The following is a 17,919-nucleotide window of genomic DNA, read 5'->3' as shown; positions in this document are numbered from 1 at the left end:
ATGACAAATTCAATAATAAAGTAGTTTATCCAACTCATAATCATGCCTTATTCAACGTCAATTGTTTTTCATGGTCAATTATATGTTGTCATTTCCAAAGTTACTTTAAAGAATGAGTTAAAGATATTGCTAACACATGTTAACGAAGAAAATACCAAAGTAACTTCAAATGTGATGTATAAATAAATAAGTTTTTTAAATGTATAAAAACATATTTAACATCTATATCACATTTAGATAACTTTTATTGTTACTATTATTTTGATAATACCAATTATTTCAATTTTAAATTACTACTTATACAAATAATTTTTTGACATTATAATATAAAATAGAGCATAAGACCCGTGCATCGCACGGGTAAGCGTCTAGTTAGATAAACAACACACTCAGTATTCTCATGTATTAAGATATGATTGTTGTAATCATGTATTGCATATCAATAACTAAAAATACCACCACCAACTAAATTTTTAATGAATCATACACAACTGGTTTCCCTCATTTTCATGTATTATATGACTCTTGAAATTATACATATTAATCACCAAGAACACTACTAATCAACTAAGTGCATAGAACCACCGATATTTTAAACAAATCATTCTCCTTAGTTCTTCATGTGTTAAATGACTCTAGTAATCCATTTTATATCATAATATATTATATATGTTAGAAATAGAACTAACTCTTAGTACATTTATGTATTATGTATCTACTATCTATCAAATAACTTATTTGTTTAAATAATCGAGTAATTTTTTTTAACATTTCATTATTTATTTTTGTAGAAATTATAAATTTCAACAGTCGTCACTTTGAACTTAAATGATAAACATTAATTACTTCGTTGATTTTTTATGTATCTTCATATTTTCTTTTGTGTTTGTTTGTTTTTCTTTCATCTTTTTGAACACGTGTAAATAAAAGTCATTTGTGAAAACTCACGGTTATATGTTGCTAGCAAAAATCAAAAATCTCAATATATTTTTTACAAGCACGGGGAGGGAATAAAGACCAAAACCTTGTTAAAAGTTAACAAACCTAACTAGAAAGACCAAACATGTTATAATAACTATCCTTTATTGCCAAAGAAATGTCAAACCAAATTAAATTGTAACATTATGAAGATACCTATACTTGAAAGACTATCACACATCTATTAATTTCCCTATAAACATAGACTATAATGTTCATATCCCTTTAACTATGTGTCCTTCTAATTATTTATATAGATTATACATTATATGTATTACTAAGAAATCACTCATCTAAACCGTACTCAGCACCACAACTGTAGATAACCTTATATTTTTATTCATAAACCATTTCTTAGAAAATCAAAACAACCCGATTTTTTTTTTAGAAATTAACAATATCCATGTAGCTATCTAAATTTGGAAACTAATATATGTGAATCTTTCAAAGAATTTGTATTCACATTGCTTCCTAGGTCTTCGAGTGCTCCTCATGATGTGAGTATTTTTGCGATTTTCAATTTGTGATTTTAGTAGTTAGGTTAACACATGAATTTGTGATTTGTGATTTTCGCAAGTTATACTCTGTTACAAGTTATAATCTTTGATTTTAGTAGTTACCTAGTGATATTTGAACCATTCAGTTACTATTTCAATCAAAATGAGTTTTGTGCTGGTCCTCTTCTTCCTAGATCTTCGAATGTGAGTATGAATTTCGATCTAATGAATTTTTGCAATTAATAACACATTTGTGAATTTCGATATGTGATTTTTGCAAGTTACAGTAGTTAGACTTTGATGCACGTCTCTATAACTTAACTCAATAATGTTTACAAAACTTATAATGTATTGTTATGAATTATAAGGGTTTGAGTACCCCTTGTACTTTTTTATAATTCAAATTTGCTTATAAAAAAAATTAACTTAACTCATTATTTCTTTTTCTGAGTAGAAAAAAACTCATTTAAAGTATGAGAAAGTAGACTAAGCGTGTGTTTGGTTCTGCGGCGGAGAGAATTGATTTTGGCAGAATTGATTCTGTAAAATTGATTCTGGCCAAAATTGATTTTAAGCTGAAGTGGTTTATGTTTGGATATATTAATGAAAAAGTGAGTTGAACAAAAAAATTGAGTGTAAAAATCAATTCTAGAATCAGAAGCTACGATTTCTAGCTTCAAGTAGAATCAATTCTGGATGCAGAATCAATTCTACTTTTGAGAAACCAAACAAGTCAGAATCAATTCTACACGTCCAGAATCAATTCTGGATGCTCCAGAATTGAAACCAAACATACACTATGATCATAAGATTACAACGAGTTCTATAGTATGGGAATACACAAAGATAAATATAATAGAAACAACACTATGAGGCACTTATATTGAGACATGTTTTTGCTATTACTTAGATCATATCTATTTTTATTTTTTTTACGGAATCTAATTCCATTTCTAGGAATGTAATATTTTGCACATGTGTCACTACATCTAGAAAAATATTTGTCGTTGAAACTTTACACGTAGTAGTAAAAAAAGGTGGAAACCTAGCAGAGCAACTTCATCCCGACCTAATATTTGGCCCACACTTTTAACAACTATTTCCCTGGAAAACAACACAGCCATACGTCATTGGAATTCATAATTGGTTTTGCTAAATATTTAGCTATGTAATACCTCCACCGCAAATATGGCTATGTAGTATCTCCACCGCGTATATGGCTGAATTTTGGGCAGTATAGCAGCTGGACATTGACGTAGATTTACATTCACGTGAATTTCTCTATGGTTGCTAATAGAAATTACCGAGAGAAAGTTCGGAGTGGAAACGGTTGGAGTTTTATGAAAACATAGATATGCAGATTATATTTTTCCTTTTATCATTTTGTCCTTGTTGTATACAAAAAACAATTGAAAATAAAATGAAAATAACACTAATAAATTTATATTCAAAAAAATGCAACGAAGTGTATATACGAATATAATTACATTTTTTTTAACATACTAAAACACCTTCAATCATTACTAATGAAAAATGGATGCAATCGATTGAATGCTTTTATTAAGTCTATTTACTCTCACATTTTAATTTTAAATAAGGTTTGTAAACTTTAACTTTAAAAAACATGCACTAATATTGAGTAACTTGATCAACGATCTACTCCATTTTCAAGAAAAATTTATTATAATGAACTATAAGTTCCTGTAATTTTGATACATGTACTTCAGAGGATATATGACTTGTTAGTTATTATTCCTTAAAAAAACGTAGGGTATGAGAAGTCAGTGTTTCCTTCTATTTCTATATGCCCGTTTATGGGTGTGCTAGCATGCACCCATATCAGTAATATTTACGGGTGTTTTAGCTCATTGTATGTCTTTTGTTGTCGTTAATATGTATCTTTGTGAAAGAAATTGTTATTAAACTCTAACAAACTAATTGTAGCGTTTCAATCCTCTCCTCAGATTTGCCTACGGCACTCTCAACACTATACATAAACAATTAGATTAGAGTGTATCCAATGGATGGCTGTTATAGATATGGATTATTCATGCATTACATATGGCCAAAACAATTCTGTTGTCGTTATCTATTGTTTCATTAACTTCATTTTTTTACAAAAATGAAACTAACTACTGTATTTTTTCCAATTTGGATGCTCAACAGCCTTGTTTAAGGGTTGTCATATTTGCAGCAGACATTGCAGCAGAGAACAAAAATCGGTATTTTTTAAGTGAATACGTAGCTGAGGTTGATTGATGTTTTATCATTAATTTTGGATTGAGTGTCATTACTTTGATTAATTTCATTTTCTCTCTCATCCGTTGGATATAAACTGATGTAGACAATTTCATATTGCTTGTATGTTTAGTGTTGAGAGACTGATGTAAACAGTTGTGTGCAGAGGATCTGGATCCCTAATTGTAATATAAACTGATGAGTGTGTGAAATAGAAGAGAATAACACCCAAAATGATATCAAGGGAAAATGAACATCATGCAATCAGGGAGAATGTAACCAACAGCCACACAGAACACATACATGGATTTTTTGCATGAGACAGGGCAACCACAAGGATGAAGTGGGTAAACCTCATCAAATTCAGATTGTTGACTTCTAGGAATTGGAGTAAATCAGATCACATGATGTGCACATGAGAATGCATTGGCAGAAGTGGGTGTTCAGCAAGCAGGAAGTAAAAAACAAAGAGGAAGGAAAGAATGGTGAGTAGTACAGGTGTGATTGGTATGTTTTTCTTAGTTGCGCCGCAAGACAGTCAGAGAGAGCATCAGAAGAGCCCAAATCAGGGGACAAAGTTCACCATAATAAAGAAACAAAAGGGAGTTCATTATTGAGGGGGGCATGGTTGGTTTTTTATGTCGCAAGAGATTGAAATGAGTTCAGTTAGTAAAAAAACTGGTAAGCGTTTATGAGTGAGTGATGACTGAAGGAGGACCTATAAATCTGCTTCTGGTCTTTCAGGGGAATTTGCTCTGTATGGAATGCTTGCAAATATGATTTTGAAATTTATTTCACATGGGAATATAATAGTTCTGCATTGGAGAAATGTTTTTACATCTTGCAATAATATATGTATGGGTTCTGCATGAAGCACAACCATAAATCAAGCAAACTGAACAAATACCTATATTGGTATTCAGATGTGGACAAAAAAGAAAGTAATATGCAATATTATCACACTTAATTTAATCTGAAATATTTTTAAGGATAAAAAGTTAAAATATGACACGATCCCAATTCATTGAATAAAATAGCAAAAATAGCACACAGTTCTGGCACAAACAAAATCCTTAAATTCTGCACATATTGCTATAAACACCTTTACCATTAAGATATGGAATTAGGGTACAAACTTAATGTCTTTGAAGTACTCATGCTCCACAGCGCTCCTGGCTGTAATTCTTTTGCTGGGGTCCAAGCAAAGCATGCTCTGGAAAGATACACATGTACAATACAGTCAGCACCTAAGAAAATTAATAGAAATGTCTGACAAGCTAAAAAATACTTTAGTATCTAAAATGCAGATAACTCGTGCAAATTAAGGAGAAAAAAGCTGATAGACTATTAAAAATTAACACATGGTCTATATTTCATCATTTGATAAATGGAATAGTGGAATGACTTTGATATATAATTATCCCACCATACAGAGGATGCATAACCAGCTTGAGACGCAGAAGAGGGAACAAACAAATATTCAACAGCGCCATTATGCTCATTACTAAACTTGTTGAAGAGATCAAATAGAACCAAGATATATCTTTTTATGAGATTGAATCGATCATCAGAAGGCATTAAAGATCATACTAGAATCTCCATTCAAGACTAATAAGAAAATCAAAGGATAATCCCTCTCCTCCATCTGCTTTCAACGGGTTGAACATCTAAAAGAATGATATGGAACATTTGCATTGCAACGTTTCAACACTCAAGTGTTTTGTGCGAAAATATAAATAAAAATGCTGATCACCATAAAAAAAGAAAGAAATGATATTAAGAAGGCATGTCATTTTCTTCAAAAAAGAGAGGGCATGTCATTAATTATGATTCCACCAATTAGTTAAAATGCTTTCTAAACGAAGTTCCCCCATAAATGATATTTTTAAGTTAATGTAGTACCATATTTTCTAATCTATGATCAGTCAGCATGACTACCATCTATATTTATCTTTTTTGCTTCTAAATATATTTCTCTGGTTTTGTTAATTTGTCAACAGAACAGGAAGTACTGTATCCTATAATTAAGAACAAAATAAACTAACTGTTTTATCCCAATAATGCAGATTCAGACTGAGACCCCGACCTAAGAGACTAAAAAGCCTGCGGCAATTGAGGTATAAACTTAATACACTAATTTTTTATAATGGCAAAAAGAATATTGTATCACGTGTTGCACTTACAGAAAGAAGATCAAGACCAGCTGGATCAAGATTTGGAACCACGCTTGCTAGGTCCTACAAAGTACAAGATAAGGTTAAATTATGATAGTAATAAGACCACATCAATTCAGATTAAGGAAAAACAGCCATTTACTTACCTTAGATGGCCACCTGGGAAATGATGATTTAAAATCAGGCAATGAAGTTACTCCTGGCCATGTATCTTCGGTTGGTGTACCCAAAATTCTTCAATATAAAGAACAATATGTAAATATATAACAGCTATATGAAGATTTGATTATTTACTTGATACATCCCTATTAGAAAGCAAATAATATTTTCCTACGGTCCCATTTTGCTAATCTATTTAACAGATTTTTATATGTCAACTAGAATTTCTAAATTCATGGCATGCAACGCTACAGAAATTCTTAAATTAAAAAATCACCATTAAGAACTCCTTTGCTTATTGCCATCCATTTCAGTCAGAAAATATGAGATATTAAACTAAAGAGCAGGGAAAATGGCAAAAAGACGGAAATGCTATCTCAAAATTCAACTCTGACTGAAAAAACACTTTCCTCACAGCCATAACATCCTGAAGGGAAATTAAACAGACAGAGAAGCAAGAATGAGACCAACCAGCAAATTTTTCAATTACTCAACAAACTAGCATTCTTGGCCATCAAATGATATCAACAATCAACATGGGAAAACATGAATGTGTGTATAAAAATAATAATAATAATATTGTACCAAAAAAAATTAATAATAATAATCATAGTCTGATAGAATTCAGATTATACAGTTGAATCCCTTCTAGTGCCATTTTTAAAGTCAAAAGACGCTTCCTAGTCTGATTGATAATCAAACAATTTATCATGCAGCATAAAACCTAGGGAAATAAAGATATTCACCTGAATATTTTAAATAATTCATCAATCTCAGAGTCCCCAGGGAACAGAGGTCGTCGGTTTGCCATCTCTGCAAATATACATCCCACTGACCAAACATCAACTGGGGTAGAATAATGACGAGATCCCAGCAATATTTCGGGAGCTCGGTACCACAGTGTAACTACCTACAAACAATCAACAATGACAGTGAAATGGTATTAAAATTTATTAAATATAGGACTTAGTGGGGGACACACGAGAGAAAGATAGATGAATCCAATTGATGATACTAACCCATAACACAAGAAAATTTGAAACTCTAAAACACAAAAGACTCAACCTCCGTAACTCATTTGGTAACTCCCATTACCACAGGGAGAAAGAGAGATGGATCCAATTGATGATTTTAACCCATTCTTTCTATTCTACCTCTAGTCGTTCTCTATTTTTTCTCGTTCTGAGTCCATCCATTTTCTCTTATTTTTCCTGTTTCTGACTCCATCCCTTCCTCTACCCTAATTATCTCTTCCTTTTTTATTTTATTTTATTTTTCCTTTTCTTCTATTATTCTGCCCTCTTGCTTTCATGTGCTCATCTTTTACTTCTGCCATTTTATTCTCTTATACACTGTCTTGTCCTCTCTTCTCAATTCAAGCAATGGCACTCCTTTAGTCCTCTAACTCCTCCTCTAATAATAGCAAGAGGAGGATTACATTTTTAATTTATGTTTATACTCGTCTGTTTAGTTTGTTGTTACTTGAATGAATGACTAGAAGCAAATATAAGGCAGCACACAAACCTCGTGTGTGAATGTCCTGACAGGAATGCCAAATGCCCTAGCCAATCCAAAATCTGCAAGCTTTAGTGAATTAGTACGGCGATCTATCAACAAATTCTGTGGTTTCAAGTCTCGATGAAGAACTCTATGTGAATGACAGTAAGCAATTCCACAGAGCATTTGATAAAGGAACATCTGCAAAAGGATCATTGAAAAACTCAAATTCCAAATTAACTAGCCATGTTCGCCAAAATTAGTAGAGCTCTATATTTGAATTATATTATATATCAATTATGAATCTTACGAGGAAATATACAAACAATGCGAAGTGAAGGAAAGGAGTGATGGGTAAAAGCAGTATACAAAACTAAATACGCATGTATAGGGCATTAGGAAGGGAAACTATAACCAGTGAAAAAAGCAATGGCTGAATCTGAGTACAGACATTCTATAGCCATGCTACATTCACTTGAACGAACACAATGGAGTTTTTTTTATCAAGTAGGTGAAATAATATTTGAACAACTTACTATATAAACACGGGACAGTTCCAACCAAAATGCTATAGGTCAAACTTAATGAAATCATTTATTTCCAGAAATGGGAAACTTTATCAGACAACAACACAATAACCAAGTAACTGCAATCCACTAAAGTGACTAAACACTGTATAATTCATCACGAAACCAATGTTTTAAAACCCGGAGCGGACCGGTCCGGCCGGGAACCGGAGCTGTGGCGGGTCAGTCAGCGCATAGGACCAGATACGTAAGCAAACTGGTGAAACCCAAAGTGACCCAGCCGGGTTTACTGTCAAACCGGTGTATCCCGCACTGAACCGGACTGGTTTGATGCTTGAATGAAAATTTTATTAAAAATACCAACCTATGCCTATTGGGAATCAAACTTGGGACAAAGGAATCACATTTCTTAACCTTACCGCTCGGCCAAGTAAACTTAAAAATGATATATATTTAATAAATTAATACTTCATTAAAAAACATGAGCTATAATACCAAATTAATAAGCTCACACACCTAGATCTTTTTATTTGGCTTCCTAAACATCACCTATATCTATCATGTATTAATAAAATAGATAGTTAATGTTATTTTTCTTACTTTTCAAATGTACTCCATCTGGTCCTTAATATAAGAGAAAACTTACCTTTTAGATACATTGGGTAACTAATTTATCTGACCTATAATATAGGCTAGATACATTAGTTACTCAATGTATCTAAAAAGTAAACTTTCCCTTATATTGTGGAGCGGAGGTAGTATTAATTTTTTTATAAAAGAACTTCTATTAAATTTCATAGTTACTGTCACAAAATTTAAGTCATGAATATTTTTAAATTTTTTTATATAGACCAGTTTAACAGTCTTGAGGTCCAACCAGTGACACAGTGCCTTAACTTAACCAGATCGATCACCGGTCCGGGTTTTAAAACACTGCACAAAACTCGCGTCATGAGTCATGCACCATATATACCTGCAATTTGACGAGCTAAACTATTTGTTGCCAAGTGCCAACCATAAGGTTATCATCATTCATCAATCACTATCATTGCCTAACTCAGGAGATAAGAAAATCTCAGAAGTCACTCACTTTTACTTGTCGCGGATCTTTTACAAACTCAGGAGACGAATCCATATGCTTCTTCAGATCCAAGTCTAGATATTCAAAAACCAGATACAATCGCTTGTCACTGTGCACCACATCCTGCAACCTGTCATCCGCACAACAAACAAGCATATCTTGGTAAGGAAATGGTTACAGATGCAGAGAAGATTTAACATAACAACATAAAAGAAAGTGATATGCGGGAAAAACTTTACAGACAATATTTTTTTTCGTGTCATTCACTCCTATTTTTTTTATGGCATAAATTACATAACACCCCAAGACCTAAAAGTATGCCTTCCGGAGAGATATCATAACAGCTAAAATAGAATTTGCATTGATAATGGGTGTTACTGAAGATCATATAAAACCATAGCACATTAAATATATGAAGTTAGTAAGGCCAAAAGCAAGACTTGAGAATGAAATTGTTGACATGATTGTGGATGCATCGAACAATCACCTCACCTACATGAACAATACAGGGCATTTAAGTGTAAGGCATCAAATGATTACTTTAGGCATCTTTGCCAGTAGCACCACCAGTTTACCAAACATAAACATTAACTGAATGGAACCAAACTATCAAATACAGGTTGTCAATTGCACCACACAACCAACCTTGACATCTAAACCAACCATACAGGATAAGGATAAGGATAGGTTGACATATCAAACATTAAGACCAGCAGTAATAAAATGAAAACATTTCTGTCAGAAAAATAAAATGAAAATGTAACACAATAGCAATAGCATTATCAAGACCTAAACAACCATAGAGTTATCAAAACTTGAACCAAAGCCGCATAAAACTATGAAAAACAATCATCAAGACCTTATGAAGAACAATATGAAGCAACCACCTATCATTCATTATGATTAAAATGATTAGCATCATTACACTTGCAGATCCAAACCATCCAACATTACACTACACATCAAAGTCAAACAAAATTCCAAAAAGCAAAAACACCAATTCACCAGAAAAACACAGTAAAATCTTCCGATACACTACTTCAACACATGAATTCAATCATCTACACCAAAAAAATTAACTTCGCATAAAAAAATGAACAAAATCATTAAATTAATAAACAAAAAAAATAATAAAAAATGAGAGAAATCCAATACCTAACGATATTCCTATGCTGCATTTCTTTAAGAAGAGAAATCTCACGAATAGCGGTGCTAGGAACACCTTCATCTTCCTGTTCAAGACGAATCTTCTTAAGCGCGATAGTTTCATTGGTAACACGGTCACGAGCCTTGTAAACGACACCGTATGTACCTTCACCAATCTTCTCAACCTTCTCATACTAAACAAAATCGAAATTCACAAATCAAAATCAGCGCGTGATGAATCAAAACGAACTAAAAATCGAAATCGAAAATCGTTAACCGATGCATTGAATTGAACTTACCTGGTCCATTGCAAACGAAGAAGAAAGAGAATCGATTGAAGAAGAAGAAAATTGAGTGAAGAAATTGAAGATCTGAGAAGAAAGGTTGAAAAAGGTTAAGCGCGGTGTGTGGAGTGAGACTCAGTTTCAGTTTCAGTCTCACACACGAGACGAGTCTCTTTCACTTTTCTTCACGCTCTCTTATTTGTTTCTTTTTCATTTCATTTTCCCTCTATTTTTGTTAAAAATAAAATTCTGTTTTTAATGTTTTAATTTTTTTAAAAAAAAATTATTTTAGTGAAAGTGATGTCTATGTCAAATCTTTAACAATGACAAGTTTTTTTTGCCACTGAATAAAGTCAGTTATTACCGCCATTAATGTTTGAGATTTTAGGGGGAGAAACTCGTGATGAGACTTTTATGACCAATCAAAGACTAGGGTAAGGTTCACATGAATCTTCTGCAAGATCATCTCCAATGGTATAGTATCTATTAGGTACTCACGGTACTTATTAGATACTATTATTGGAACACAACACATTTTAGTATCAAATAGGTACCACTTCTCAAATAAGCATTCTCTCTCTCATAGTACTTAATAAAATTTGTGGGACCCATTTATAAAGATGTAGAGTTATTGATGAAATGTGTAGTTATTTGTGGACCGGTTTAGAATTTTTTAAGAGGTGCTGGGTTGGAGAAATTGAGTGCTTATTAGATACTATTATTAAAAAATTATAAATGAGTGATGTGTACACGCGGGACCCACTTAGATACCAAAAATTGGATTTCTCCATTGTGGATGCTCTAAGTGCGCAAGTGTGACATGGCGTGCATGGTGCGTGGATATGGAGGTGTCAATGAAGTGGAGTCGCGGAGAAGTCGAGGTCTACTCTACTCTTATATAGTTTTAGATATTTTTCATCAATCAATGAAAACATATTGTACCCAACTTTTACTAAACATGTATATGGTTTGTTCTCATTGGTTAATCGGTAAATACCCATAAATCATTAATTGGTAGCTTAGAAGAAAAAAATTCGTGGAGAATGAACGCAAGTATTTATCTATTTTTTTTTACAAATTATTTAAAATATTCTTCATCTTCGTCCTTATTCATGAATCATGAGTCTTTTTTTTCATTAACATCTTTACTGATCTTCAAGGTTCGGATGCGAATCCATCAACATTATAAGATATTATCAAATTTATATTATTTTTTATTTTGCGTGAACGTACACATATAAATGTTATTTTAATAAAATATTGGGAATAGAGACTTTGCGGAGCGGAGAATAAAACATCATCTTCATCCTCAAACCTCCCTCAGGGGAAATTTCTCTCTCTGGAAAAAATTATCCGCCTTCAAACCTCAAATGGAGCAATTCTCGCAGGGTTCCCTATTTACAAATACAATTGATATCCCTACGCAAGTGAAAACGTTGCAGGAGCATCGTGCACTGGCAGGGCCGTATCCGAGGGAGGACGAAGAGGGCGACCGCCCTAGGTCCATAAAAATAAGACTAAGATTTGTGCCCCAAAATAATTTTTTTAGGGGACTAATAGGCCCAACAAAAAATATACTATATGAAATTCATAGTTTTGTTTGTCGCTTCTTATTCTCTATCGGTGAACATATAATTGTATCAATTATGAATTTTGGTACAATGATATTTGATATGGTTGATAATTGATGAATTGATACAATGATATGTAAGTATCAATAATCAAATTCTCTATGCGTATGTATCTCTTACTCATATCAAGTAACAAGTATCAAATTTCATGTCAAACCGCTTTCGTACTACTTTTTCATCACTACACGTATGCAAATTCTTTTCTTCTTGCAATGTCGCTTCATATCAACACACACTCATCTTCTTCCTCTATTTTTCTCTCTACAAGTCTGCAACTCATCAGTCATCTATAGTTTTCTCTTATATAACATATTGATGTAAACACAATTATTAGTGACTTTGCATGTGTAAACACAATTATTAAGTGACTTTGTATGATTGCATTTAGAAATGGTAGTAGGAATTGTTTTATAAGAGTATTTTGAAATTAAATAAAAAGTTTAATGTTTTATGAGAATTCAAATTTTTTATACTACAATTATTAATTAGGGCCCAAATTGTAAATTCGCACTTAGACCACCAAAAATTGCAAGTGTTAGTGTTACAATAAACAATGAACCCAACGTCATTGCCAATGCTATTTCCCAAAACCAAAACATGAGGAACATGCAAAAACAAAAACAGAGGTGCCAGGAAGCTAAGACTATATTAGAAGAGTACATCACCACCAGCATGGAGAGCTAACCACCCAGGCTAAAAGTGGCTCAGACCAAACAAAACCAGTCCCAAAGGCCAACAAATATAATGCACCAGCGCCCTACCTCCGACAGCCACACAAATGACAAAGCGCCTTGGAGATCAAACAACACAATTGCGAAGCTTAAGGCAATAAAGATACTTGAAGATCATGTTAAACATTATGTAAATATTAGGAAATATTTTGAGTTACAAATGTCATGTTGAAAAGAATTAAATTTCATTTTAAAAACTAACACATGGAATTTGAACCGGTCAAAATATGATTTCGAAGGAACGGTGAGGATTTGCCGTAAATGGGAGACGGGGTGAGAGTGATAATGAGCGATTTAAGAGAATGAGATAGATGAAGGGGAGAATGTAGCAATGTTAATTTGTATCTGTAAGTGGGACTCTCCGTGGGAATGGCGTGAAAGTCCCCCCGTTTATATATGATATTTTTTACTATCACGAGATTCACAATAATGTCTTGATTTTTATTTCTTTTATGATTATATTTTTTTACAACTAGTTTAATTAAAAATTGATATCTTCTTTAATGTTGATGGAGTCCCTATGAGAACTATGAGGATGAGCGAAAACGGAAATGGAAAAAGAATACTGTCCAAAATAGAGAATGAGGGTGAGGATGTGAAGCATTTTAGATCTCGAAGAAGGGAGCGGAGAAGTACTCCCCAATCCCCACTTCTGGTCTTCTGCTCCAACCCATTGACATCTCCAGGAAAATGGTAGAATTGGAAATCAAAATTTATTAAAGGAAAAACTTGAAAATATGGAGTATGAGTATGACTGATATTTGTGGGGGTATACCTATAAAAAGCTAAAAATATTTGGGGCATGTGTCAACCCAAACACAGTGAAATGAAAGTCCTCCACTTTCAGTAAAGATATTTTCTCTTACCACCCCCGTGAATCTTTTATCCCCTGAATTTTCAATTTTACCCTTGAAAAAACTTCGGTTCGTAGAAACCGAATTTTTTTTTTGCCTTGAAAACAAATTTTGGTTTCTAAAAACCGAAATTTACTCTGAATTTACACTAGAAAAAATTCGGAATATTGGGGGATATAAAAGATTCATGAGATTGTCAAAAAAAAAAAAAGATTCATGGGAGGAGGGAAGAAAAAACATCTTCAGAAAAATTTGGGTTGTTCGAGTTTTTTATTTTTGGCCCAAAAATATTGCGATGCTAGTACAATAATTTTTTTGGGGCCTCTATTTCTTAGATTCATAAATATACGGGAGTTGCTATTTGCGTCCCTTATTTTGACGACACACCCTCACATGGAAATATACTTATATTTACGAAAAAAAACTAAAGTTTACCCTTATTAAGGTTATTGACAAAAAAAAGAACTTAAGGTTATACTCGGCATTTCTCTTGTACTTATTTGATTACTCTCGTATTATTATATATAACATTTTAATATTATATATGTCCAAGTTGAAATTGTTTCATTAAGAATTTTTTTTGAAAAAGCCAAAATGGAATATATTAACACAATCAGCCCTTCAGCACAAGACGTGCCGATGTAGACTACCAAAGTTTACAAAGAGTCAAAAAGATAAAAATCATAAATAAATCATACAAGGCTCAAACAAAGTAATGGACTAGACCACCAGCTATAGTAGTTTGAGGCTAACGTAATACTCGTCGTCTTCAACCACCTAAAAGAGAAAAGTTTGATCTTATCCAACAAAAGATGAGTTGTGCTTGTTGAGCCTTTGAACAAACGATGATTTCTCTCCGTCCATATCACCCATACACAAGAAAGCCAAATGAGCTGCAAGAAGGATCGCCAAGCTCGAGATCCACCCATTGAGACTGTAAACTGGACAAAATGGTCACGTAGAGTAGTGAAATCCGCCAAAGGAATGTCAATCCACAGACGAACTAAATCCCAAAGAGATCCAATAATACCACATGAGATGAATAAATTATGGGCCGACTCGGCCGCTCCACATCCAAAGACATAAGTGTGAGCTATAGGAGACAAAACACCTCGAGTGACTAGGTTTACTCTCGTGGGCAACCTGTCACGCAATAAACGCCACGCAAAGATGGAAACCTTCAAAGGAACCTGAGAGTGTCAGATGAGGTTTTCCGCAGCATCCAAAGTAACTAAAGCTTGAGAAGTCAGAAGCTGATATGCTCCTCGGACAGTGTAACCTGCATCAGGGTATGGGCTTCACTACCACGTGTTAGAAGACTGAGCCTGCAAATAAATGTTAAGAAGTAAAGACTGACACTTCCCCAACATCTCCTTATCCCACGCCCTCAACCGCCTCTGCCACTCCAATGCCTCTCCATCTACACCCCACCCTAAAGCAAACATCTCAGCCACCGTACCCGATTTAGTCTCCGCCAACTCAAACAGGTGTCCAAACCGCTCACGCCTTAAGGCTCAATGTGTCGCAAGTTGTCACATGTGCCTCAAATTAGTCCTATCTCTGCCTCAGGTAGAAATTATCGTTCATTCTAATCCTATATTAAGACCTCAGATACTAAATTTAATGGTCTCATGTTGGACCTTAGCACATTGTCCTTCGTTCGGGATAACTAGCTTCGTTTCCTATCTGATATCCACTAGCTCCTTAGATTTTATTCTAATGTGATCAGTATTAAAATAAATATAAAACCAAACAATAAAAGAGTTTGAAAGTAGAAACAATTGAATTTATACCCAAATTATACAAAACCAAGCATTCGTAACGGAGTTCCTCGACTCCACCTAACTTAGGAAAAATAAATTACAAAGACAGAAAGAAAATAACCTTATTGGCCTTGGAGTTTCTTAGCCCTCCTTGCCTCCTCCTTAGAGTTCTCCTAACTCTAGAGTGAATATTGAATAGCTCTCAATATTTTGGAATGAATAATAGTGAAGGAGGAAGACTCTATTTATAGTTTTTCAGCTAGGTTTGAGCTTTTTCTACGCGTCCATCGCACCCATCGTGGCCATGATGGCGTATAATTTTGCCTCATCGTGGCCATGATGGATCATATCGTGGTACGATGGAAGATTTGATCAGGATTTTCTGTTTTCTTCAACCGTCTTTCATCGTGGTATGATGAGAAAGATTTGTTGCAGATTTTCTTAAATTTAAACTGCCTTCTCATCGCACCACGCTGGATCTCATCATAGGTACGATGGTGCGCGCTGTTTATTACGTTTTTGCTCTTTTTTATGCTTTTTTCACATTTCTTGCTTCTGAACCAAGTAACTTCACTTTTTCAGGTATTTACTTGCTTTTGGGCTTCAGTTACTATTAAAACTACCCTAAATTACTACTAAAACCATCATATAATTGACTGTCATCAGTGACTTTAAAATAGAAACCAAAAGTCGTGAGTGAAAATATTTTAGGGATTATAACTTGTAGAAATTTGTTTAGAGAGATTTTGATCAATTTATATATATATATATATATATATATATATATATATATATATAATTACACTTAAATGGAAGGCAATCGAAAAACAAACTACGCTAAGATATTTGTACGGACAAAAACTTATTTAACCTTAATTATTATTCCATCTATTCTACAATGACAGTGAGTAATTCATTTCAGAATGTTACAAAGATTAAAAACAAAATGTATAATAAATGAATGGAGGAGAATAACACTTTTAGTCTTTTACTAAATTATCCTTAAAAAAGTTGATGTAATCAATATTATTGATTAGCTTCCATAGCATAGTGGTATTGCGTTCCCTTCGTAAGGGAAAGGTCGCGAGTTCAATCCTCGCTGGGAGCTATGTTTTTTTTTTGTTGATGTAATGTAATGTAATAAAGCGGAATATATTGACTCTAATAATATCGATATTGTTAAGTTAGATCCTGTCAATCTTATTTTTTTTTATCAATATCTCTCAAAATAAAACCTAATGTACAAAATAAAAACATCCAAAAATAAACTTGAACAAATATGCGGACAAAATAGTCCACTGACGCTTGAACAAAGCGTCGTCAACAGTTGTATGCGGTATATGGTTGTGGATAGCTTAAGCCACGTATTAAACTTTTTTTATTATAGCAAAAGCGTAGGACAATTACTTCAACAATTGATAACCAACTTTTAAATGATCCTAACAAGACTAATTAAAAGTCTACATTTTGGTGAATGAACCAACCATCAATATGGAATCGATCCAAGAACCAACAACTCCCTCTCAAACCGGCTAATGATTCGATCGTCAACACTGACCGATTCACGTACCTAAGTATTCATACACCATAATGTGTTACTTATTCTCTAAGCAACTAGCAAACTGCATGTTTAACTACCTAACTACCTACAACTGTAATAATAGAAAAAACAAATTCCTAATCATGATCATGACTACCATAAGTTCGTGTACACACAATGTCCCGGACATCGTACTCACCATATGGCCTAACAGTTATGAGTTTGTAGTACACAATGTCCTAAACAGATAATAAACTTGTATTACAAACAATATAATTCAATCAAAAATGAATAGAAGAATAATTATAAAAAAAAAAAATTGAGCATTATACGTAAAAAGTTAGCTGTTTTTGTTTCTTCTCTTTTCCTATTCTACTTCCTCTTTGGCAGCGGCTAACTATCTTAGTTTCTTTAGCTCGCTATATTTGTAACACTCATTCATCCTAAAAAGAAGGTATAAGAAGAGTCATGGTATGAGATTCTGAAATCAAAAATTAAAATGAGTAAAAAGGTGAAAAAATTGATGGAAGTTGCAGAGCCCCTCCATGGAGAAATTGGTTGAAGAGGATGAGAAAATGAATGGGAAAATTGATCGATGATGGAAAAATTGATTGAAGAGGATGAAGAAATGACAAGTTGGCACATATGTGGGTCTGAGTTCACGTTTTGGTTGAAGAGAATTTGGTTGAAGGGAATTTATTATTTTGGTTGTGTTAATATGGATTTTAATATCTTTTAACCCTTAGATTAATCTGAAGGTTAGAATTTGTTGAACGAGAGAGATTGACAAAAAAATAAGATCTGAAAGGATCCAAAACA

At 33.4% G+C, this 17,919-nt stretch overlaps 1 protein-coding gene and 1 non-coding gene across 2 annotated transcripts; one reads left to right on the top strand and one right to left on the bottom strand.

Moving 5' to 3' along the window:
* Positions 1-4,655: 4,655 nt before the first annotated feature.
* On the bottom strand, positions 4,656-10,790 carry LOC123898247 (cell division control protein 2 homolog 1). The gene is made up of 8 exons (XM_045949152.1): positions 10,597-10,790; positions 10,307-10,491; positions 9,161-9,281; positions 7,571-7,744; positions 6,793-6,956; positions 6,034-6,121; positions 5,897-5,950; positions 4,656-4,926 (listed from the first exon to the last, which is right to left on the bottom strand). The coding sequence occupies exons 1-8, from the start codon at positions 10,603-10,605 to the stop codon at positions 4,837-4,839; spliced, it is 885 nt and encodes a 294-aa protein (XP_045805108.1). The 5' UTR covers positions 10,606-10,790; the 3' UTR covers positions 4,656-4,836.
* A 5,806-nt stretch (positions 10,791-16,596) lies between these two features.
* TRNAT-CGU lies at positions 16,597-16,668 on the top strand. The gene has a single exon. It is a non-coding gene; the product is annotated as a tRNA-Thr (tRNA).
* The last annotated feature ends 1,251 nt before the right edge of the window (positions 16,669-17,919 follow it).

The sequence above is a fragment of the Trifolium pratense genome, linkage group LG7, assembly GCF_020283565.1.
Source record: "Trifolium pratense cultivar HEN17-A07 linkage group LG7, ARS_RC_1.1, whole genome shotgun sequence".
Lineage (NCBI taxonomy): Eukaryota > Viridiplantae > Streptophyta > Magnoliopsida > Fabales > Fabaceae > Trifolium > Trifolium pratense.
Note: the sequence above shows the minus strand (reverse complement) of the source record. Positions and strands in the feature narration are given on the sequence as shown.

Bases quoted from the DNA above. Each gene is read 5' to 3' on its own strand.
- LOC123898247 (XM_045949152.1), bottom strand. The intron at 9,282-10,306 runs GTATTGGATTTC...TGCGGATGACAG, and splicing joins CAGCATAGGAATATCGTTAG to GTTGCAGGATGTGGTGCACA. The intron at 7,745-9,160 runs GTGAGTGACTTC...ATCCTTTTGCAG, and splicing joins AAGATCCGCGACAAGTAAAA to ATGTTCCTTTATCAAATGCT.